Source organism: Salmo trutta, chromosome 19 (assembly GCF_901001165.1).
Source record: "Salmo trutta chromosome 19, fSalTru1.1, whole genome shotgun sequence".
Taxonomy (NCBI): Eukaryota; Metazoa; Chordata; class Actinopteri; order Salmoniformes; family Salmonidae; genus Salmo; species Salmo trutta.
In genome coordinates, this window is record NC_042975.1 from 35,120,978 (window position 1) to 35,147,292 (window position 26,315).

The 26,315-nt window shown below is 42.8% G+C and overlaps 1 protein-coding gene across 7 annotated transcripts in view; it reads right to left on the minus strand.

Moving 5' to 3' along the window:
- LOC115154434 (connector enhancer of kinase suppressor of ras 2) overlaps positions 1-26,315 on the minus strand; it is a 55,838-nt gene that overhangs the window by 13,794 nt on the left and 15,729 nt on the right. Inside the window, exons 3-16 of one of the 7 annotated variants that reach the window (XM_029700635.1) lie at positions 24,928-25,130; positions 21,778-21,865; positions 20,896-20,937; positions 20,626-20,745; positions 18,351-18,410; positions 18,143-18,211; positions 16,601-16,747; positions 9,409-9,542; positions 6,653-6,891; positions 6,012-6,101; positions 4,695-4,870; positions 4,501-4,549; positions 4,193-4,371; positions 3,949-4,022 (exon numbers count right to left, since the gene is read on the minus strand). In XM_029700635.1, the coding sequence (XP_029556495.1) occupies positions 3,949-4,022; positions 4,193-4,371; positions 4,501-4,549; positions 4,695-4,870; positions 6,012-6,101; positions 6,653-6,891; positions 9,409-9,542; positions 16,601-16,747; positions 18,143-18,211; positions 18,351-18,410; positions 20,626-20,745; positions 20,896-20,937; positions 21,778-21,865; positions 24,928-25,130 (1,670 nt within the window). Of the gene's footprint in view, positions 1-3,948; positions 4,023-4,192; positions 4,372-4,500; positions 4,550-4,694; positions 4,871-6,011; positions 6,102-6,652; positions 6,892-9,408; positions 9,543-16,600; positions 16,748-18,142; positions 18,212-18,350; positions 18,411-20,625; positions 20,746-20,895; positions 20,938-21,777; positions 21,884-24,927; positions 25,131-26,315 lie in introns of all 7 variants that reach the window. The other 6 variants (XM_029700634.1, XM_029700637.1, XM_029700636.1 and 3 more) reach the window with 6 other exon arrangements.

Below are 26,315 nucleotides of genomic sequence, written 5' to 3' on the forward strand. Positions count from 1 at the left end.
ACACACCTGCACAACATCTCTCTCATCTCTCTCTCTCCCAACTTCTCCATCGCCTCCCTGACGGTCTCTGGCTGTTCAGGACGAGTGTGGAGAGCTGGCACAGATGGCACCGGACTGATGACCCGCTCTTCAGGGCGAGTGCTAGGAACTGGCACAGGACATACCGGGCTGGGGAGGCGCACTGGTGGCCTGGTGCGTGGAACCGGCACAGATGGAACTGGACTGATGACATGCTCTTCAGCACGCCTGCGCTGCAACCTACTCCTCGCCAACATCATTCTCCGATATCCCTCCTCACATTGTTCCATCGACTCCCAGGCGGGCTCTGGCTCTCTCCTTGGGTCGACCGACCACTTCTCTATCGCCTCCCTGACGGTCTCTGGCTCTTCCCTCTGCTCAGCCGCCAGCTCCATGTGCCCTCCCCCCCCAAAAAAAATATTGGGGTTTCTGTGGCCGCGGTCCCTGGCGTCATCGCTGTCCTTCCATGCTTCTTTGCGACTCCCGCCATGGAAGGGTCTCGTGTCCTCCATTGACTTCCTCCCATGTCCAAAACTCCTTTACCTCGTGCACACGCTGCTTGGTTCTTTTGTGGTGGGATATTCTGTCACGGTTGTTGTAAGTGACAGACCAAGGCGCAGCGTGTGTTGAGGTCCACATATTTATTTAACGTGAAACTTCTTCAACAAAACAACTAACAAGCACAAAATCAAACAATATCCCACAAAACACAGGTGGGAAAAAGGCTACCTAAATATGATCCCCAATTAGAGGCAACGATTACCAGCTGCCTCTAATTGGGAACCATACAAAACAACAACATAGAAATAATGAACTAGAACACCCCCTAGTCACGCCCACACCTACTACTGTCACAACGTCTACAGAAGGTGGCGCCTCTCCCCGTTCGGGCGACCTACTAGCTGCCACCGATCTCCTTTTCATTTTCATTTGGTGATGTCTGTTTTATGTTAGCACCTGTTTTGAGTTAGTTCATTAGTGGGGGTATTTAGTCTGTCTGTTTTGGTTTGGGATTGTGCAGGATTATTTGTGTCATTTTTTGTAGGTTGGGGATTTGGGTTTTGATCTGCCTTTCGGTTGTTTAGGCATACGGGTTTGCTGGGCTGCGTCCCGACTCGGTTTGAGGGTTCTTGCCTGTTGCTGGATTTATTGTACCCTGCCTTGTATTTACGGCACTTTTGGACTGGTGTTTATTAAACGTGTTTTTCCACGTACCTTAGTCTCCTGTGCCTGACTTCACCCCTCCTGCATGTTAGAGTTGCATGACAACTACACCATAGAGAACCAAGGGCTCTCTATGGTCAGGGCGTGTCACAGATGCAATGAGGTTACGACTGTTCAGAATGGTGATATGATACAAGGTTATGATTAATAAGTTAACTGTTTATGGATGTGATAGGTAAAGACCTTTTAGAGTTTCATTCAGGAGATGGTAACTAGTTAAAGAGCGCTCTCGTGGTGCCCCAGATCCTAATCAGTTAATTGTTACATGATTAATTTAAATCGGGTAACAATTAAAGATAATTAGTTAATTTGATAAATAACAGTCTTCAGATTAATATTAAAGTCAAGACACGACAATATGTACAGTAACAGTCAAAAGTCTGGACACACCTACTCATTCAAGGGTTTTTCTTTATATTTACTATTTTATACATTGCAGAATAATAGTGAAGACGTCAAAACCATGAAATAACACATGAAATCATGTAGTAAAAAAAAGTGTTAAACAAATCAAAATATATTTGGCCTTGAAGACAGCTTTGCACACTCTTGGCATTCTCTCAACCAGCTTCACCTGGAATGCTTTTCCAGCAGTCTTGAAGGAGTTCCCACATATGCTGGGCACTTGTTGGCTGCTTTTCCTTCACTCTGCGGTCCAACTCATCCCAAACCATCTCAACTGGGTTGAGGTCGGGTGATTGTGGAGGCCAGGTCATCTGATGCAGCACTTCATCACTCTTCTTCTTGGTCAAATAGCCCATACACAGTCTGGAGGTGTGTTGGGTCATTGTCCTGTTGAAAAACAAATGATAGTCCTACTAAGCGCAAACCAGATGGGATGGCATATCGCTGCAGAATGCTGTGGTAGCCATGTTGGTTAAGTGTTCCTTGCATTTTAAATTAATCACAGACATTGTCACCAGCAAAGCAACCCCACACCATCAAACCTCCTCCTCCATGCTTCACGGTTGGAACCACACATGCAGAGATCATCCTTTCACCTACACTGCGTCTCACAAAGACACAACCAAACATTTCAAATTTGGACTCATCAGATCAAAGGACAGATTTCCACTGGTCTAATGTCCATTGCTCATGTTTCTTGGCCCAAGCAAGTCTGTTCTTCTTATTTGTGTCCTTTAGTAGTGGTTTCTTTGCAGCAATTTGACCATAAAGGCCTGATTCACGCAGTCTCCTCTGAACAGTTGATGTTGAGATGTGTCTGTTACTTGAACTCTCTGAAGCATTCATTTGGGCTGCAATTTCTGAGACTGGTAACTCTAATGAACTTATCCTCTGCAGCAGAGGTAATTCTGGGTCTTCCTTTCTGTGGCGGTCGTCATTAGAGCCAGCTTCATCATAGCGCTTGATGGTTTTTGCGACTGCACTTGAAGAAACTTTCATAAGTTCTTGACATTTTCTGGATTGACTGACCTTCATGTTTGAAAGTAATGATAGACTGTCGTTTCTCTTTTCTTATTTGAGCTGTTCTTGCCATAATATGGACTTGGTCTTTTACCAAATAGGGCTATCTTCTGTATACCATCTTTACCTATGTTTTATGGAAAAAAGTTTGGAAATAGGTGTCTCCATAATGACAATCTAAATAGCCTACCTACAACTGGGAAAAAGTTGTCACAATGTGCACACGTGCTGCTCTCTCTCCTCTCGCTCACGTGACACAGCCAATAAATGTAGTGCTCTCTCAACACACACACGCACACCCCCCTCCGGCCCTCCACGCCACTCACTCGTTCAGCAACAGACTGCCTGACACAATTTTACTGGAAACCCGCGAACATGCAACACGGATCGAACCTTTCTTTTTTCTATCCAGTTAAATAAACACTCCGAACAGCCTACCGACCTCTCGGGGACGTCCGCAAAATCCTAAAGCACACCGTTGCCTCATTTTGTATCACATTCCAATGATAAAACTGGGGGGGATCAAAAATGCAATTTCAAAATGTGGGGGGACATGTCCCCTTCCCCGTCCCCCCCGTCCCTGTCCCCAGTGAAAGTTGCGCCCCTGCGTAAAAGTGTATCCATCCAGAGATCTGTATATAATGGCGAGATGCTATTATCTCCGTCCTAACCATGGGAGTCGTTGTCCCAAAGGCAGGAAGGCAGGCGACACGTTTAAATCCAAAATAAGCCCATTGAAAAGCATTGGGCTTATTTTGGACAGATTTTGGCGCGAGTAAAATCTCTCGCTTCGCCTCTTCCCCTCTGATCCATCTCTGTCCAAAAAAGAAAAAACTGGCGCAATGGATTATAGGATTATAGTTAATTACCACGTTTCTGAGCTAAACTAGGTTGAATATTTGCGAACTACAACTCCCTTTAGCCCAGCGTTCCACATAGTTCTTGACTTGATTTCTGTCTTGAAAGATTTCTCCAGAGAAACGTCACGCTGGGCTCAGAAAAAAAAAACGAACTAAATGGAATTCAAGTAATTGTACCGACGTCGGTCAACTAGTTGTTTAATAACAACAACAAAAAATGAAATGTTGGTTAATCGCTCAGCACTAACTGTAAGTATTCTGGGGCACAAACACAGGTTGCATATACTGAACATATATTGTATTTAAAGACTCACACACTACATCCTCAATAGATTCAAACAAATACATGCCAAGGTTCACACAGACAAACAGACTACAAGACTCACATATTAATTTATTGTATACAAACACAAATACTCACTACTTCCTACGGCACTCAGATGCACGATCAATCTTGAATTCTGGGAGACTAACAAAGCCCTCTGCCTTTTCATCCTGAGGGAGGAAAAAACAGAATATCATACACTGTTCTGAGTCCAACAAACATTACTTTTCTGAGTTACAAAAAATATAGAGGTTAACATTTTCACAAGATAACCAAGATGCAGAGAGGGAGTCACAGTACAACAAATTAGCGAGTTTGTCCGTATCACTCACACACTCACCTCCTCATTCATGTACCAGTATAGGCAGGTATCTTTCAGGATGAACCAGTATTTCTTCCACTTCTGGGAGAAGTAGCTTTTAGCATCCTTCTTTTTCCACAGCCAGCCCTCACAGTCCCCCCGCCCCAGGTCCTTACATGAGATACGCCTCTTACTGATGGAGGACAAAGAGTCACCAGCTGTAGGGAGGAGAGAGGAGTATCAATGAAACAACTGTATTGGGTGGTCTGCATCAGATTACATTTATGTATGTTGTGTATATTTGAAACTGTACATGCGTTGTGGACTGTAGGTTTTGAATAACTCACCTTTACTCTTCTTCCTAGACCTTGAGCGCAGCGAGGATCGTTCAAACATCTACAAAATAACACACAGGAAAATGAGAGATATCAAACCACATTGATCTGTCTCCACTGTGCTCAGACCTCTATATATCTAATCATAATCACAACAAAAAAACGCATCCGTGTTGTCTCAGGGCCCTGGGACCAATTAGACTTACATGGTAGAGGGAGGCGGATTCAGAGCCGGACGTGGAGACTTCCATCTGGAGGGCTGGGAGGAGGGCGTAGTGGGCGGGGCTGCCCTTGTCACTCTTCTTCCTGCTGCGTCCTGTCAGGTACTCCTCTGGCATGGCCTTGTCCTCACTCTGATTCACATAGCACAGCAGGGAGTTCTCTACGAGAGCAGGGGAGGCCAGCAATTAGATCACTTTGTCTAACGCCATTTAATTATATCGGCCTACTATGTGTACATAATTTCTACCTACTGAATATTCATTGTGCTGTCACTTTGTTACTACAAACTTTAAACAACAGCAAAAAACAAGCCAAAAGCCAATTCTAGAGATTGTGTAATGATTGCTTGGATGAAAAGGGACAGTTGTGGGACTTGTGGACTTAGTCATGTCATTAGGGCCTTGAGGATACAGCAAGGCCCCTGATGAACATCCATCTGACTCCTATAGGCTAGTTTTGGGAGCCATGTCATTGGGAAGTGTAATTTATGTTTTGTGTAATCCTGTGGTGTGTCCAGGCATTCGGCTTTAGGGCTCTGAGGCTTTACTCGGTCTTGTCATTCAGTCAAATGCCTAGGCTTCACTCAAACCCCATTACTGTACTGAACCAACAGAGCCATTTCTAAAGGATTGTCATTATGCTGATTGCAAGACATCTTCCAAAAAAATGTAAAGAAATGTTGCTTTTAGGCAATATGTCAAGATACTGCCTCTTGCCAAATATGCGGATAAATATAGCACCCTAACTGATGCTGAAAAGCCCAGGGGAAAAATAAATTGACTGCCATTGGGAATAAAAAACACAACATCACAGTGGCTGCCTCTCAGACTGAAGCAAGGCCATTCGCTCTCTTCCTACTCTGTTCACCACCAGGCCTGGCAGCAACCAATCAAACCAAGCAAATCTTGGGAAGAGCCTGGTTACAGTTGCCAAGGCAACGACATACCTTCAAGACCCAAAAGCAAAGAGAGAGAGAGAGGCAGAGAGTCACTGAGACAAATGGGTGAGATTGAAAGAGAAAGAGAGTAGGAGGTACTAACAAAGATACACAGAAAGAAGAGACTGGAAAAGAGGGACAGATAGAGAGGAGGATAGCTAATTCAGCATCATATCTATTATGCACTGAGCCCTGCCTGGCTGCTCAGCTTCCTAGTCCCTTGGCTAAGACATCTGAGATGGGGAGGCAGAAAACCCAATTATGAGAGATATCCACCCACTCACCTCTGCTGCTATAGCTCTCTCTTTCTGTCTCCCCTCTCTTTTTATCTCTCCCTTTCTCTCCATCCCGGCCTCCCACTCACCTCTCCTGCTCTCTCTCTTCAGCTTGGCCGGGTCTTCATAGTCTCCCACCCAGTTATATTCCACTGGCATGGAGATGGGCCTAAGCCTGCCTGGAGCACGCAGCACAGATAACACACAACATTACAGACCTACCCAGGAAAATCTAAGAGCTACAAACAGCCTATATTAACAATACAGTGACACAAACATCACAAACACAGCAGACATTGCATACAGATGTAGGATCTTCATTTTGCTACAGCAGGAAAATAATCCTGCAGCAACAGGAAATGTGAATTATTATGTGTATTATAATTAATGGGGATTTTTGTAGGGGTTGATACACTTTTTGTTAGGGCAAATCAAGTCTGAAATGTTCAAAGTGGAAATTACAAACTTCAGAAGCATTTTTTAAACAGAAATACACTACAAGTTTGCATTTCCTGCTTCGCAGGAACATTTTCGCAGCAAGAAAAGAGTGATCAAATCTGTAGGAAGTGCACCACATGCATCTCTCATACAAACACACAGCCTTGGACTGGGTCGTAACATATGTGGGGGATAGACATCCCACAAACAAACAGGCTTGGACTACCATACCATACAGTATATGGGGGACTGACATCACTCATACAAATATGCGGTTTGGACTGGGTCATACCATAAGTGGGGGTGCAGTCCCTGCGGACAGGTGGAGGCCCGTGGTTCTGGTCGTATTCGTAGCAGTACAGAACGGCATCCTCCTCCACCAGAGGGAAACGTCGGCGACACTCCTGGTCCAGGAAGGAGTTGGGGGACTCAGAGCCCTTGGCCACCGGGATGTCAGTTTGGAGGTCGTCGTCACCTGATAGATTTCCCTTGTCGTCTCTGCAGCACAGATCATGGAGAGAGTCTGTTCGCCTATGGAGCATCGACTGCATGGGTAAACTTCAACAAAGTCATAAACTACAAGGCACATAAATCCCCCCACAAAAGGGAACAAACTGACTAAATTCACAGTGAAGTAATTACACAGGTAAACCACTACAGTATTACACTGCAGTTAATAACATAAAACATAATCAAAGTACAACATACAGTGACTACACTGTGTAATCCCTCTAGTAAGGCATACAGTATGAACAGTGACTACACTGTGTAATCCCTCTGGTAAGGCATACAGTATGAACAGTGACTACACTGTGTAATCCCTCTAGTAAGGCATACAGTATGAACAGTGACTACACTGTGTAATCCCTCTGGTAAGGCATACAGTATGAACAGTGACTACACTGTGTAATCCCTCTGGTAAGGCATACAGTATGAACAGTGACTACACTGTGTAATCCCTCTGGTAAGGCATACAGTATGAACAGTGACTACACTGTGTAATCCCTCTGGTAAGGCATACAGTATGAACAGTGACTACACTGTGTAATCCCTCTGGTAAGACATACAGTATGAACAGTGACTACACTGTGTAATCCCTCTGGTAAGGCTGGTAAGGCATACAGTATAAACAGTGACTACACTGTGTAATCCCTAAGGTAAAGCATACAGTATAAACAGTGACTACACTGTGTAATCCCTAAAGTAAGGCATACAGTATGAACAGTGACTATACTGTGTAATCCCTAAAGTAAGCATACAGTATAAACAGTGACTACACTGTGTAATCCCTCTGGTAAGGCATACAGAATAAACAGTGACTACACTGTGTAATCCCTCTGGTAAGGCATACAGTATAAACAGTGACTACACTGTGTAATCCCTAAGGTAAGGCATACTGTATAAACAGTGACTACACTGTGTAAACCCTAAGGTAAAGCATACAGTATAAACAGTGACTACACTGTGTAATCCCTAAAGTAAAGCATACAGTATGAACAGTGACTACACTGTGTAATCCCTAAGGTAAGGCATACTGTATAAACAGTGACTACACTGTGTAAACCCTAAAGTAAAGCATACAGTATGAACAGTGACTACACTGTGTAATCCCTCTGGTAAGGCATACTGTATAAACAGTGACTACACTGTGTAATCCCTAAGGTAAGGCATACAGTATAAACAGTGACTACACTGTGTAATCCCTAAGGTAAGGCATACTGTATAAACAGTGACTACACTGTGTAAACCCTAAAGTAAAGCATACAGTATGAACAGTGACTACACTGTGTAATCCCTCTGGTAAGGCATACTGTATAAACAGTGATTGCACTGTGTAATCCCTAAGGTAAGGCATACTGTATAAACAGTGACTACACTGTGTAAACCCTCTAGTAAGGCATACAGTATGAACAGTGACTACACTGTGTAATCCCTCTGGTAAGGCATACAGTATGAACAGTGACTACACTGTGTAATCCCTCTGGTAAGGCATACAGTATGAACAGTGACTACACTGTGTAATCCCTCTAGTAAGGCATACAGTATGAACAGTGACTACACTGTGTAATCCCTCTGGTAAGACATACAGTATGAACAGTGACTACACTGTGTAATCCCTCTGGTAAGGCTGGTAAGGCATACAGTATAAACAGTGACTACACTGTGTAATCCCTAAGGTAAAGCATACAGTATAAACAGTGACTACACTGTGTAATCCCTAAAGTAAGGCATACAGTATGAACAGTGACTATACTGTGTAATCCCTAAAGTAAGCATACAGTATAAACAGTGACTACACTGTGTAATCCCTCTGGTAAGGCATACAGAATAAACAGTGACTACACTGTGTAATCCCTCTGGTAAGGCATACAGAATAAACAGTGACTACACTGTGTAATCCCTCTGGTAAGGCATACAGTATAAACAGTGACTACACTGTGTAATCCCTAAGGTAAGGCATACTGTATAAACAGTGACTACACTGTGTAAACCCTAAGGTAAAGCATACAGTATAAACAGTGACTACACTGTGTAATCCCTAAAGTAAAGCATACAGTATGAACAGTGACTACACTGTGTAATCCCTAAGGTAAGGCATACTGTATAAACAGTGACTACACTGTGTAAACCCTAAAGTAAAGCATACAGTATGAACAGTGACTACACTGTGTAATCCCTCTGGTAAGGCATACTGTATAAACAGTGACTACACTGTGTAATCCCTAAGGTAAGGCATACAGTATAAACAGTGACTACACTGTGTAATCCCTAAGGTAAGGCATACTGTATAAACAGTGACTACACTGTGTAAACCCTAAAGTAAAGCATACAGTATGAACAGTGACTACACTGTGTAATCCCTCTGGTAAGGCATACTGTATAAACAGTGACTACACTGTGTAATCCCTAAGGTAAGGCATACTGTATAAACAGTGACTACACTGTGTAAACCCTAAAGTAAAGCATACAGTATGAACAGTGACTACACTGTGTAATCCCTAAAGTAAGGCATACAGTATGTCAAAGTGAGGCAGCTTGTGTGTGTACCTGGGGGTGTATGGTTCCTCAGGGGGCGGGGGGATGAAAAGGTCCTGCAGGGCACAGCTGTCCCTCCTGGAAGGGGTGCTCAGGGTACTGGTGGGTGTGGCCACACTGCTGCTGGGGCTCTGAGGGATGATGGGCTGTGAGGAGAGAGATACCTAGTCAGTTACACAACTGAATGCATTCAACTGAAATGTGTCTTCCTCATGTAACCCAACCCCTATGAATCAGAGAGGTGCGGAGGGCTGCCTTAATCGAAATCCACGTCTTCGGCGCCTGGGGAACAGTGGGTTAACTGCCTTGCTCAGGGGCAGAATGACAGATTTTTACATTGTCGGCTCTGGGATTCGATAACCTTTCGATTACTGGCCCAACGCTCCTACCCGCCAGGCTACCTGCCGCGGGGGAGAGAGGGTGAATTTTCTGACATACTGCTGTGATGTGTAGTTTCATAATAGATTACGATCAATCAAACCATTAAAGCTTCAATATGTAGGAAATGCTAGTCTTGTTTCTCGATTGGAGAATGGCTAGAGGCAGGGTTAGGGAAGGGAACATTGATTTGATCCTTTGCATTTGATGAATTATAAATCATAAATCAATAACTGAATCTGGATGTATGATGAAACGAGGAGGAGGAGGGTACAGAGAGGAGAAGAGAGGTAGCAGAAAAGAGGTAAAGGAGAAGGGGGGAGGAGATGAGCGGGGGATTAGGAGGCGGCAGAGCTCTGACGCGCTCCAGTTGGTCAGGGCCCCAGGGGGAGGGAGGGAAACAGCACTTAGCCCAGCGTGGGACTCAGAGGGGGACAGGGATAGAGTCACATATGCCCGTCTCATCTCCACACATACGCTTCCCTCCACGCACTAGTTCAGATACAACACCGATATTAAATAATTGTTTGGGGGTAAAATATGACAGACACAGAGACAGACACATTCACAAAAAGTCACTGCTTTAACGAGACCCACAAACAAGGAATGCACTCTCCTGCTTGCATACTCACCATGCACAATCAGGCACATACTATGCACATACAGAAGTTCACATACCCTCTCAGTCATTAACCCACTGAAAAGATAGTGGTATACAGTACATAAATCACCTCTCGCTAACACACAGGGCTCTATTTTAAAAAACCTAACGCAATGGTAAATCGTATCACTGGTGGTAGCGCTATAGGTCCTGGGTGTGTCAGAAATACTTTTGCTATTTTCACAGCAGCAATTTATGAGCGCATAGGCTGGCGGTGGTGTGAAAGGGCTAGGTTTAGATTAATAAACAAGTTGTAGGTGTAATGAGAGCTTGGCCACTCACTGGTCAATCAATGTGTTCCATGGCTTAATAGTTTTTTGATTTCACCTTTATTTAACCAGGTAGGCCAGTTGAGAACAAGTTCTCATTTACAACTGCGACCTGGCCAAGATAAAGCAAAGCAGTGTGACACAAACAACACAGAGTTACACATGGGATAAACAAACATAGTCAATAACACAATAGAAAAATCTATATACAGTGTGTGCAAATGTAGTAAGATTAGGGAGGTAAGGCAATAAACAGGCCATAGTGGCGAAATAATTACAATTTAGCAATTAACACTGGAGTGACAGATGTGCAGAAGATGATATGCAAGTAGAGATACTGGGGTGCAAAGGAGCAAAAATATAAATAACAATATGGGGATGAGGTAATTGGGTGGGCTATTTACAGATGGGCTATGTACAGGTGCAATGATCGGTAAGCTGCTCTGACAGCTGATGCTTAAAGTTAGTGAGGGAGTGTCAAGGTTGTGCGCTACTGGTACGAAGTCAGGTTCAGGAGAGCAGTGAGTTGTGATCAGGTGCACTTTATTTGGCAGAGGCATAAAAAACAGACGCAACTGCGTCCAAAACCTCCAGCCACAGGTAAAAGTAAACAGGCGCGAAAACACTCACAAATATACAAATGTATGACAAATACATACAATGGGTCAAAATACGATACCTGGGGGAAAACCAGTCTAGCGCATCACACTAAACACGTAACAACAATTCCACACAAAGACATGGGGGAGAACAGAGGAATAAATACATGCAGTGTGATTAGGGAATGTAAACCAGGTGTGCAGGGAACAAGACAAAACAAATGGAACAATGAAAAGTGGAGCGGCGATGGCTAGAAAGCCAGTGATGTCGACTGCCGAACGCTGCCTGAACAAGGAGAGGAGCCGACTTCGGCGGAAGTCGTGACAGGGAGATATATCTCCAACTTTAGTGATTTTTGCAATTCGTTCCAGAGAACTGGAAGGAAAGGCGGCCAAAGGAAGAGTTGGCTTTGGGGATGACCAGTGAAATATACCTGCTGGAGCGCATGCTACGTGGGTGTTGCTATGGTGACCAGTGAGCTGAGAAATGGCGGGGCTTTACCTAGCAAAGACTTATAGATGACCTGGAGCCAGTGGGTTTGGCGACGAATATTAAGCGAGGGCCAGCCAATGAGAGCATACAGGTCGCAGTGGTGGGTAGTATATGTGCTTTGGTGTCAAAACGGATGGCACTGTGATAGACTGCATCCAATTTGCTGAGTAGAGTGTTGGAGGCTATTTGTAAATGACATCGCCGAAGTCAAGGATTGGTAGGATAGTCAGGGGGTATGTTTAGCAGCATAAGTGAAGGAGGCTTTGTTGCAAAATAGGAAGCCAAGTCTAGATTTAATTTTGGATTGGAGATGCTTAATGTGAGTCTGGAAGGAGAGTTTACAGTCTAACCAGAAACCTAGGTATTTGTAGTTGTCCACATATTCTAAGTCAGAACCGTCCAGAGTAGTGATGCTAGACGGGCAGGTGGGTGCGGGCAGCGATCGGTTGAAGAGCATGCATTTAGTTTTACTTGCATTTAAGAGCAGTTGGAGGCCACGGAAGGAGTGTTGTATGGCATTGAAGCTCGTCTGGAGGTTTGTTAACACAGTGTCCAAAGAAGGGCCAGAAGTATACAGAATGGTGTCGTCTGCGTAGAGGTGGATCAGAGAATCTCCAGCAGCAAGAGCGACATCATTGATATATACAGAGAAAAGAGTCGGCCTGAGAATTGAACCCTGTGGCACCCCCATAATACCGCATGAGGTTGTCTCAAGTTGTGTAGGTTATTGAAGGTCTTTGAGTTGCTGGGGGCACGGAATATTCTCGTCCTAGTCCACTTTGGAATGATAACAACTACGGTTTATTAAATAGCATAAGCTACAGTAACGAGTAAAAAAAACATCCAGTGTTTGCTCAATATGTTTAGAGTGTTAGCAGTCAACATTGTTGTAATTACCTTAAATATTTACACGCCTCAAATATTGCCACTCCTCCCATCTCAGCGCAAGTGAAATGCCACCCTATTCCATATTTACTATTAAGTAACCACTAAAAAGGAGGACCTTCTTGATGCAATTAAAGCCTTTAAGTCTGGGAAAACTCCAGGGCTGGGTGACATACCAGTTAAGGTAGAATATCAAACCTTTTTTGATGTACTCGGAGGACCGTTATTAGCATGCTTTAATCACTCTTATAAAAATGGTTGATTATCCGATACTCAACAATAAGGTCTGATTTCACTATTACTGAAACAGGACCCAGGTGGCAAATATAAAGATCCAGTCCATTTAAAAAATTGGAGGTCCTTTACACTTCAGTATTTTGATGCAAAAATTCTAGAAAAATGCATAGCGCATAGAATTAAAAAGGTACTGTCAGATATTATTACTCCTATTTATCCAGTTTTCTTTTACATGGACAATACATTGGAGATAATATACAGTGCTTCTTCCATTTAAGAATGATGGAGGCCACTGTGTTCCTGGGGACCATCAAATGCTGCAGAAATATTTTGGTACCCTTCCCCAGATCTGTGCCTCGACACAATCCTGTCTCTAAGCTCTACGGAAAATTCCTTCGACCTCATGGCTTGGTTTTTGCTCTGACATGTACTATCAACTGTGGGACCTTATATAGACAGGTGTGTGCCTTTCCAAATCATGTCCAATCAATTGAATTTACCACAGGTGGACTCCAATCAAGTTTTAGAAACATCTCAACGATTATCAATGGAAACTAGATGCAGAGGTTCTGAATACTTATGTAAGTAAGGTATTTCCTTTTTTAATTATTATTATACATTTGTCATTATGGGGTATTGTGTGTAGATTGATGTGACTACAATTTACTGTAATCCATTTTAGAATAAGGCTATAACGTAACAAAATGTGGAAAAGGGGAAGGGTTCTGAATACTTTCCGAATGAACTGTAAGTACTGGAAACAATAGAACACTATGACAAATCTGGGAAACCAGGCCTGGTATTCATAGCTGACTTTGAAAAGGCTTTTGATAAAGTGTACTATATTACATATATGATCTAAAAAAAAAATTTACTTTTACATTACCGTGTCGTTTACCAATAAAATGGTCTGACGGGGAAGTGGAAATACTCTGTATTCATATCCCAAAAGAAAGAAATGTTCTTACTACAATACATTTTAATAGAAAGTTAGCAAAAATACATAAGATATTGCTACCATGGAAAGGAAAATATCTGTCTATTTGTAGAAAAATCACCCCGAGTCATATCCCAGTTAACCTATTTGCTTATGGCCCTGCCTACACTTAACGACTTGTTTTAAATTATATGAGCAAAACATATTCAATTTTATTTGGAACGGCAAGTCAGACAAAATTAAACGGGCCTATTTATATAATTAATCTGAATTCGGAGGACAGAAATGATTAAATATTAAAGCATTAGACCTCTCACTAAAGGCTTCAGTCATGCAAAAGCTATACTTAAATCCGAACTGGTTCACTAGCAGATTAGTAAGAAAGGCTCACCCCGTGTTCAAGAATGGCCTTTTCCCCTTTATTCAGATTACAACCTCTCACTTTCACGTTATTTGAAAATGAAATAATCTCCTAAATATTGCTATTTTTAAAACAAACCAAAGAAAGTTGGTTGCAATTTCAGTTTAATCCACCAGAAAAGACAGAACAAATATTATAACAAATATTATGGTTAAACTCAAATACACTAATTGATAAAAAAGCATTATTTTTGGAGGAACATTTTTTTAAACGGTATAATCTTTGTAAATTATATCATAAATAGGACTATTCAAGTATGTCACACATGCAGCTAACAGAAATAAATGGAAATGTCTGCTCTATCCAAAATTACAACCAACTAATTGCAGCAATACCGCAAAAAGAGGCAAGATGAAGGGGGAGAAAGTAAGGAACTTGTCTGTCAGCCCTGCATTAAAGGCCAAAATTGGTTAAAGAAAATTGTGATGAATAAAAAAGTATAAGAATCAAAACATTTACAGCTGTGCCATACAGATTAAAAAATAGTTGGGAAGAGATTTTCGATGTACCGATTCCATGGCACTGATACACAAAATAATGCCAGATTGAAAACATAGAGGTTTTTTTCTTTAAATGATTATTCAAAATTCTTGAAACCAATGGTATGTTAAATACAGTGCATTCGGAAAGTATTCAGACCCTTTGACTTTTTCTATGTTGTTACGTTACAGCCTTATTCTAGAATGGATTAAAAAATATATATATATATATATATATATATATTTTTTTATCTATCTACACACAATACCCCATAATGACAAAGTGAAAACAGGTTTTTAGACATGTTTGCAAATGTATTAAAAATAAAAAACAGAAATACCTTATTTAATTAAGTATTTAGACCCTTTGCTATGAGACTCAAAATTGAGCTCAGGTGCATCCTGTTACCATTGATCATCCTTGAGATGTTTTGAACAATTTGATTGGAATCCACCTGTGGTAAATTCAATTGATTGGACAAGATTTGGAAAGAAACACACCTGTCTATATAAGGTCCCACAGCTGACAGTGCATGTCAGAGAAAAAAACAAGCCATTAGGTCGGAGGAAATTGTCCGTAGAGCTCCAAGACAGGATTGTGTTGAGGCACAGATCTGGGGAAGGGTACCAAAACATTTATGCAGCGTTGAAGGTCCCCAAGAACACAGTGGCCTCCATCATTCTTAAATGGAAGAAGTTTGAAACCACTAAGACTCTTCCTAGAGCTGGCCGCCCAGCCAAACTGAGCAATCTGGGGAGATGGGCCTTGGTCAAAGAGGTGACCAAGAACCCGATGGTCACTCTGGCAGAGCTCCAGAATTCCTCTGTGGAGATGGGAGAACCTTCCAGAAGGACAACCATCTCTGCAGCACTCCACCAATCAGGACTTTATGGTAGAGTGGCCAGACGGAAGCCACTCTTCAGTAAAAGGCACATGATAGCCCGCTTGGAGTTTGCCAAAAGGCACCTAAAGTACACTCAGACCATGAGAAACATGATTCTCTGGACTGATGAAAACAAAACTCTTTGGCCTGAATGCCAAGTGTCACGTCTGGAGGAAACCTGGCACAATCCCTACGGTGAAGCATGGTGGTGGCAGCATCATTCTGGGGGGGATGTTTTTCAGCAGCAGGGACTATTCAGGATCAAGGGATAGATGAACGGAGCAAAGTACAGAGAGATCTTTGATGAAAACCTGCTCCAGAGCGCTCAGGACCTCAGGCTGGGGCGAAGGTTCACCTTCCAACAGGACAACAACCCTAAGAACACAGCCAACACAACGCAGGAGTAGCTTCCGGTCTCTGAATGTCCTTGAGTGGCCCAGCCAGAGCTGGAACCCGATCGAAAATCTCTGGAGAGACCTGAAAATAGCTGTGCAACGACACTCTGCATACAACCTGACAGAGCTTGAGAGGATCTGCAGACAATAATGGGAGAAACTCCACAAATACCCAAGAAGACTCCAGGCTGTAAACGCTGCCATATGTGCTTCAACAAAGTACTGAGTAAAGGGTCTGAATACTTATGTAAATGTTATATTTAATTATTTTTTTATAATATTTTTGGGGGCAAAAATTTCTAAGGAACAGTTTTTCATCATTATTGGGTATTGTGTGTAGATCGATGAGGGGAAAAATATATGGGAGATTGGAAATGATTGGAAATGATGCAGACAATTACATTGATAGAAGCCACAATCTATCTGCAATATTAAAGCTGATCTAATTTAAAAAATAATAATAATAAAGAACCACTATTAAGGGAATAGTTTGTGATTTCAGATTCGGCCAAATGTACACCCATTCATCAGTTGTGTGGAGGTTGAAAGTGAATGTGTTGTCATACTTGCAGGGCTAAGGGTTTCCATCTCATGTTCTTCAGTAGTGCTGGGGTGGATGTCAGCGTGCTCTGTGGGCGCTTCTTCAGAGTCAGCATAACACCCCCGGGGTCCCCGCGCAAAGAATTCACCAAGTTCTTCAACTGCCAGCCCACCTAGCGCCACACACACACACACACACACACACACACACACACACACACACACACACACACACACACACACACACACATACAATGAAAAACACATAGGGCAACATTTCGCACGAGCATAGTAGTAATCATAGGGTTGTCCTATAACAGTATGTAAACGTAAGATAAATGTGGATGGACAGGGAGATCATATTTTTTTTTAAATGAAATTAATGACCTTCACCAGAGCATGCTCTCAGCAACAGAAGGTTAGCATTTTTTAAATGTTTTCTGTAGGGTGTTACAAAATCAATGACAAAATGTAGTTTTCTTTGACCTATGTCATTATCAATTACATAGAATGAATCATTAGATTGTTCTTTACAATATTATAACCTTAATATACTTGTATTTGACAGTGTTGATGAAATAAGAATGTTAATTTGCTGTGACCGTTGCTAGTTTAGACTGTGCAACTCTTGGTTGTATCTCTTCCATATTTGGCGTTGTGAGGTGGTACCATTTGAAGGTGTTTCCAAATGGTTGGACCAATCAAAATCAACTTGATATCTTCGTCATTTTCACCTCCAGATCCTTGGCTTTCATTGCCTATAATGGCGATCACTCTAAGTTGAGAGGGGCCGTTTCTATGCCGATTTAAAGGGAAAGACTCAGAAATACACTACGAAAACAGGAACAGATTGTCTTCGCAAAGGGTGGATATTGAAATTCAATCTCTTAGCTTTGTAAATAAATATATATTTAGTCTCATTTTAAGTATTGTATTCAGCAGATTTCATTTAGAAAAAGCCCATGTTTTCACTCCTGAACCTGCAGCCACTAGTTAGCTTGTCAGTTGAGTTTCGAAGTTAGCGCCATTCTGCCACGGAGCAGCGCCACAGAATTCTATTGAGCAGTGACCACTTTTTTATCATACTGTGATGACATTCCATTCACTCTAAACATGCTAAATTCTCAGAGTAAATTGTCTGTAAGGTTTGAACCATATATAGTAGAGACATGGGGTTTGGACTATTGTTTTTCTGATGAAATTCTATATTGACTGGACTTTTTTTTTTTATGCAGTCAGATGAACACTCCAAACAGCCTACCCCGACCGCTCGGAGGCATCCGCATGGTCCTAAAGCACACCGTCACATTCCAATGATAAAACTGGAGTTGACAAAAAAGCAATTTCAGAATGTGGGGGGGATGTCCCAACCGTCCCCAGTGAAAGTTGCAACCGTTTGTATTAACCTTGAATGAATGAATCCTTTCATGGGTGAACATCTTAAATGTTGCATTGACTACTACTGCTATCTTGGCCAGGTCACCCTGGGAAAAAAGATCCTGCTTCTCAATGGGTTTCTTCCTGGTTAAATAAAGGTAAAATAAAGGTTAGAAAATAGAGAGACGCACCACTGTCTGATGATTGACCTGGATGACTTCATCGCCTGCATGAATTTTCTTACAGCGGTCAGCCAGAGACTGATGGAGAGGAAGAGACACATCACACAGCTATAAAAACACTGATGGGCCTGATGCTGTTCAGTGTCATTAAGGAGATTCACTGTGACACTGCCTTGAGTGACACATCTCCCTCTGACTGAGCATGATAGATACTCACTCCCTCTGTAGTTCCAGTGATGACATGCAGGCCATCATATGTCGATTTGATGTACATGCCCTATAGAGAGACAGAGAGAGGTAGCTTAGAGCCATAGCCTGATAATAGTTTGCACATCCATATACAGAACATTACAAACACAAACACATAAATGCATACAGTACAAAGTTACAAAAAACATCCATAAATCCATACTGTACATATTCAATCGGACACTGTCACTCAGAGAGACAAACAGACAAACATACTCAAATGTTCAAGCCTTTCCTCAGAGGGCCTGTAAGTGCATAACAAACAGACACACAGAAACGCACACACGCGCGCGCGCATACACGCATACACACACACACACACACACACACACACACACACACACACACACACACACACACACACACACACACACACACACACACTCAGTGCATCTCAGTCTGAGTGAGAAGAGAGTAAGAGGTTTATTTTTGCCCCACTCTGCCCACTCCTCTGTTCAGGTTCTATTGACAGTCCTGTATATAAAAAGCTCTGTTGCCTTCTGTGTGCTCTGTGGCCCTCTGTGTGCGTTTGTGTGTGTGGGGGGGGGGGGGGGGGGTGGAAGTTTACAGCCCCAAGCAGGACAGTCATATCAACAGTTGAAGTCAGAAGTTTACATACACCTTAGCCAAATACATTTAAACTCAGTTTTTCTCAATTCCTGACATTTAATACAAGTAAAAATTCCCTGTCTTAGGTCAGTTAGGATCACCACTTTATTTTAAGAATGTGAAATGTCAGAATAATAGTAGAGAGAATGATTTATTTCAGCTTTTATTTCTTTCATCACATTCCCAGTGGGTCAGAAGTTTAGATACACTCAATTAGTATTTGCTTGCATTGCCTTTAAATTGTTTAACTTGGGTCAAACGTTTCGGGTAGCCTTCCACAAGCTTCCCACAAAAAGTTGGGTGAATTTTGGCCCATTCCTCCTGACAGAGCTGCTGTAACTGAATTAGGTTTGTAGGCCTCCTTGCTCGTACATGCTTTTTCAGTTCTGGCCACAAATTTTCTATGGGATTGAGGTCAGGGCTTTGCGATGGTCACTCCAATGCCTCGACTTTGTTGTCCTTAAGCCATTTTGCCACAACTTTGGAAATATGCATGGGGTCATTGTCATGGTCATTATGACCAAACAGTTCTATTTTTGTTTCATCAGACCAGAGGACATTTCTCCAAAAAGTACGAACTTTGTCCCCATGTGCCGTTGCAAACCATAGTCTGGCTTTTTTATGGCAGTTTAGGAGCAGTGGCTTCTTCCTTGCAGGGCGGCCTTTCAGGTTATATCGATATAGGACTCGTTTTACTGTGGATATAGATACTTTTGTACCTGTTTCCTCCAGCATCTTCACAAGGTCCTTTGTTGTTGTTCTGGGATTGATTTGCACTTTTCTCACCAAAGTACGTTCATCTCTAGGAGACAGAATGCGTCTCCTTACTGAGCGGTATGGCGGCTGCGTGGTCCCATGGTGTTTATACTTGCGTACTATTGTTTGTACAGATGAAAGTGGTACCTTCAGGCGTTTGGAAATTGCTCCCAAGGATGAACCAGATTTGTGGGAGTCTACAATTATTTTCTGAGGTCTTGGCTGATTTCTTTAGATTTTCCCATGACATCAAGCAAAGAGGCAGTGAGTTTGAAGGTAGGCCTTGAAATACATCCACAGGTACACCTCCAATTGACTCAAATGATGTCAATTAGCCTATCAGAAGCTTCTAAAGCCATGACATCATTTTCTGGAATTTTCCAAGCTGTTTAAAGGCACAGTCAACTTAGTGTATGTAAACTTCTGACCCACTGGAATTGTGATACAGTGAATTATAAGTGAACTAATCTGTCTGTAAACAATCGTTGGAAAAATGACTTGTGCCATGTACAAAGTAGATGTCCTAACCGACTTGCCAAACTATATTCTGTTGACAAGAAATTTGTGGAGTGGTTGAAAAACAAGTTTTAATGACTCCAACCTAAGTGTATGTAAACTTCCGACTTCAACTGTAAGTGCAAGTTAGGGCAAACATGCAGGTTTTAGATAACGGTTTATATCCACATACTGTACTGTACAGGACAAATATACTAAGTAAATACATAGTAGTTACTCTAAAAAATCTATTACCCAGAAGAGTGATCTGTCACCCAGAAGGAGTGCATGTTTTGTAGTTGTGTTAGAGAAAGAAAGAGAGAAGGTAAGTAAAAGGTACAAGACCTTCTAGTCTGTACGTCTGAGTATCTGGGGAGTCTTACCAGTCCCTCAGTGGACTTGATGTTGGCCAGCTGAACCACCTCCAAATGGGCTGACTGGGACACCATCGGGTCAGAGGACAGAGAGATGATGTGATCACACACTCCAGATAGAGTCTTACACTGTAGACAGAAAGGATGGAGAGTAGGGAAAGAGAGAAAACAGGGATTTTAGATGGATTAAGGATGAGTCGCCAGACAGTAACTGAGTTATGGGGATTCTAATTATGTTTGGATGCATTGAAAGGAATGGAAATAAGTGGGCCCACTCACCACATGCAGAATCTTATTTTCTGTCTCATACACAGAACAGTCCTGAGAAACAGAGGGAGATGGAGAGGCAGAGGTTACCACAGGACGTGTCAGAGAAGTCATTATTCCAGTTATAACAAGGTGGCAATATGCAAAGAACAGAGAAGTTCAGCACTGATGCCCCCCTCCCACACAAACACACACAAACAGTCCGCTACGAGTCACCCTGCCTTGTCGGGGGCATGCATCCCTCTCTCCGCTCCTTCTCTCTCTCTACAGACGATATCACCTGGCCATCAGATAGACTCCACAGACAGCCACACGTGGATGAAACCTCCGCTGCTCTACCTGCTGCTCTTTGTAAACACCTCTGCAGCCTTGGACCAGGCCCTCTCGTAGAGCCTGTACCCGAGCCAATCCCTGCAGGACCAGGCCTGAACTCACCCTTCCTCCCTCCTCCTACAGCCCTCCTCCTACAGCCCTCCTCCTACAGCCCTCGTCCTACAGTACGTTGTCCTGCTCTAGTGAAGATGGATGCCTCTATACAGTCACAGCCTTCCCCTATTTATATCTATTGGAACAGTTCAGTTCTGCTCCCGCAGTAGGAATTAGAGCAACACAGAGAAACCCATCCACATCCTCCCAGCGTACACACATACTGTATGATAGGCAGGCAGGCTGTCATGCTCTTTACAAAAGGAAAGGCTCCATTTGAGTAGCCAGAGGCTGTCTTTGCTCAGTTGGCATGATGACACATACAGTTATTTCCAATAGCAGAGCAGAGAACACAGGTCCTGTGTTGACTAACTCAATTTAAAAAGGCCTTTGAGACATGTTTGTTATAACAGTGGTTAATGCTAGCTAGTGGTACAGCTGTATATGGGACTGTGTTTGATGGCTTGCCTGCTGTACAATCGTGGTGAGCTCTAGACACAGCTGAATCACATTGTTTCTTGTCATGGAGTAGTCTGCCACTGCTGCGAACGGAGACCTGAAAAAGAAGTAGCACCTGGAATGAACCATTAGATCATTCTTCATTCTGATCCCTTTGAGTGGACAATGCATGTGGGTGAATATGATGTGTGTATCGTGTGTCATATTATATATGACAATGACAGTTATCTATGAAGCTGGTATTGTTCAGTTCTTAAGCTAGAGTGCAAGTCTAGGGAATCAAACTAATAATGCAGCTTTCATACAAGTTGTCTACTGCATATGATAGTCTTAATACACCCACCCACACGCCAGTCCACACGCACACACAACACACACACACACACACACACACACACACACACACACACACACACACACACACACACACACACACACACACACACACACACACACACACACACACACACACACACACTGTCTGGCAGCAACTCACAGAGGACCTGAGGAGGATACACAGCAGCTCTTAACAGCTCTCATCGCCAACCTCTCAAAAACAACCCTTACATAAAAGCTTTACTCATCCTTTGTTCGTCAGCTGATTGCTCATGGAGATTATGTAAGGACATAGACTTTGAGTGGTCGAAAACAGACCCTGTCTGTCTGCTACCCAGTGAGCCATCTCTGACCCTTGACCTCTGAATTAATTATGGGTAAATGTTCATATGACACCCTATAGGTCTGGACCAGTGGCGACTCGTCATTCAGGTCAGGTGGGGCAACAACAACAAAAATGTGGGGGGGGGCTTCCCTGTTTTGCTTGTTATTTTGGCATTTACATGTCACATATCAGTTTGCAAACAATGTAAATAAACAAAAATTGAACTGAGTTAATAAAAGTGCATACAAACATGGTCTCTTTTCTGTTTTCTTGAGTAAGGCAGCTCCAAAATGCAGGTGTTTCAGCCTAGCTCAGTGCTTTCTGTGGTGGTGGGGGTAGCCAGCATGATTGGCTCAGTTTTCTGTCACTCATGGGACAGTACGTCACCCCCAATTCTAAGGTTAGAGCACGAAAATGTTTGCCCCTTGGGTTCTGCTATAGAGTTATATTAGAAGTGCCCATCCAAGAAGGCTCAAGATCATTGGCCACAGACAGAATGACATCAAATCACGTTATATCTACAGTAGCTTTCCTACCATAAATCCAGAGAATGCCAGACTATGATGACAAAGTTTGATGACAAAACCGCTGCGTCACCTTCATGTTTAAGTGAGCAAATCACAAGCCAAGATGAATCCAAAAATGTATTGTATGCTGCTGCATAAATGATGTAATATGCAATGGAGATATGTATACTGTAGCTGAGACAGTAATACTAAACGTATGTTGTGTGGTAAGCTGTTAGTAGCACATGTGCCTCACCCTAATAATTTGGTCCATTTTCACCGAGCTTTCATTGACTGTTTATATGTAAGAACGGCCTATGTTCTGAATTCTGTCACTGTACATTTCAGAAATGCTGAACAAATAGTTTTATTTACTACGTGGCGGCAGGTTGCCTAGATCGTTGGGCCAGTAACCAAACGGTTGCTGGATCGAATCCCCGAGCTGACAAGGTAAAAATCTGTCGTTTTGCCCCTGAACAAGGCGCTTAACCCGCGGTTCCCCGGGTGACGAAGACGTGGGTGTCGATTAAGGCAGCCCCCCGCACCTCTCTTATTCAGATTTCAGATGAATGCATTCAGTTGTACAACTGACTAGGTATCCCCCTTTCCTTTAAGTCCGTTGTCTCTCACTCATTATTGTCTTAATCGAAATTACGGATTGCCTCTTATCCGCTTGTCGTCCTCTTTTGCCATAGTTTCTACATCTCAATTGTCATTAGAAACCACATTTGTTTAAGCAAGTCAGCCATATCAGCTATGTTTTTTTTTAAAGGCAGTAAATGAGGCTGAATGAACTGTAGCAGTGGTAAGGTGTTGAGACTGTTGTTGGGAGAGCATTATGCAGGCCCTAACAGTTTGTGGCCACCGTTTGAGTGCAATTAATGTATTGTTTAGTGTTGTGGCTTTGCTGGCATGCATCCCACATCTTTTTGTTTGCCCCACCAAGACTCACATGCTAAAACCGCCACTGGCCTGGAAAAAAGTAGTGCATTACATAGGGGACTGTGTGATTTGAAAAACAACCTATGAGAGTAGTCTGTGTATGACAGTGTGTCTCTGAGCATGTACAGTGTGTACAGATGCAGTCAAATATATTACTGCACTTTACAATGAAGTGCAATGGAGCAGAATGTTCTGTTTCCTCTTTTCAAAACTGGTGGAATGGCTTTTCTACCCTGTAGGCACCTGAAACTTACCACAGGTCAGATAAATTACACAGTAAAGAGAATCATCTGAAAATTACCACAGGTCAGATAAATTACACAGTAAAGAGAATCATCTGAAACTTACCACAGGTCAGATAAATTACACAGTAAAGAGAATCACCTGAAACTTACCACAGGTCAGATACATTACACAGTAAAGAGAATCACCTGAAACTTATCACAGGTCAGATACATTACACAGTAAAGAGAATCATCTGAAACTTACCACAGGTCAGATACATTACACAATAAAGAGAATCACCTGAAACTTACCACAGGTCAGATACATTACACAGTAAAGAGAATCATCTGAAACTTACCACAGGTCAGATACATTACACAGTAAAGAGAATCATCTGAAACTTACCACCGGTCAGATAAATTACACAGTAAAGAGAATCACCTGAAACTTACCACAGGTCAGATACATTACACAGTAAAGAGAATCACCTGAAACATACCACAGGTCAGATACATTACACAGTAAAGAGAATCACCTGAAACTTACCACAGGTCAGATACATTACACAATAAAGAGAATCACCTGAAACTTACCACAGGTCAGATACATTACACAATAAAGAGAATCACTTGCCACCAACAACATTCATTTGAATGATTTACTTGTTTTACTTAGAAGTGAAAAATGATGTATGCGATTACGTGTGTGTGTGTGTGTGTGTGTGTGTGTGTGTGTGTGTGTGTGTGTGTGTGTGTGTGTGTGTGTGTGTGTGTGTGTGTGTGTGTGGTTATGTGTGTGTGTACTGTTGCTCTTTGCAAATCTCACCTATCCAGCCATGCCAGCAGGCTCTTGGCTGCAGCGATGAGGTCCACCACAGAGGTGAGGAAGTCGTTGGGCAGCTTGTGGGTGGCGCGGCCGTCATAGTGACCACTGCGACGCCTCCCTGTGATGAAGTTCTGCAGGTTCTTGGCTGAGGCATTCAGCTTGTGGGATAGAGTCTTCAGATTCTCTGTCTCCAGACCGTAGTTCTGAGAGAGAGAAAGAGAGAGAGAGAGAGAGAGAGACAGAGAGAGAGAGAGACAGAGAGAGGAGATAGAGAGAGAGATAGAGAGAGGAGACAGAGACAGAGACAGAGACAGAGAGAGAGAGGAGCCAGAGACAGAGACAGAGAGAGAGGAGACAGAGAGAGGAGATAGAGAGAGAGAGAGAGAGAGAGAGAGAGAGGAGACAGAGACAGAGAGAGAGGAGACAGAGAGAGGAGATAGAGAGAGAGAGAGGAGACAGAGACAGAGAGAGAGAGGAGATAGAGGAGACAGAAAGAGAGACAGAGAGAGAGAGAGACAGAGAGAGACAGAGAGAGAGGAGACAGAGACAGAGAGAGAGAGAGGAGACAGAGACAGAGAGAGAGAGAGAGAGAGAGAGAGAGAGATAGAGAGAGAGAGAGAGAGAGAGAGAGAGAGAGAGAGAGGAGACAGAGAGAGGAGACAGAGAGAGGAGACAGAGAGAGAGGATTTGGTTGACTCTCGTTGTGATTATCACCGGGAAACTACAGAAACTTCAGAGCCAATATAATACACAATTACAGAAAGTTCACTGCCATGGAGTGCATTTTGCCAAAGAAGATAGTGTGTGTAGAAGATAGTGTGTGTAGACTCTAGTGTGTGTAGAACAAAGTGCACACTAACCAGTAAGTCACATCCATTACATGTGAAGGCAACTAAAGGAGAAAATTAAAGGTTACTAACTTTCCCAAAAGCTGTAAATATACTGTATGACAATGTTGTTTAGATAATCAAGTCAACAGTAATCATAAAAATGCTCCCTAAACTCCCTTTCACGTTAACATTGTTCACCCTCATTCAAAGGAAGGGAATGTGGCATAAACACACAATTCACTGTAACATGTTTCTTTCCATACAGGCAGAGAAAGTAAGGGATTAAAAGTGTGTTAAATAAAAAGCCAGTCGTACTGACAGGGGCTCACAGGGAGTCTAGCCTGCCTGCATATGCCTGCCTCTGTGTGACAAACATGCGAGGATCTAACAGAACCAGTGACCCATCAGACCCGCCCCCCACTCCCCCTCCAGCTGTCACCTCGCATGTGTGGGGAAACCAGAATACTCATTACCCGCTACCCACAATGCCCCGCTGCACGTGGGGGCCTGTGGGCGTCTGTCATGAGAGGGTTTCTTGGAGGGGGGCTGGCCGATGAG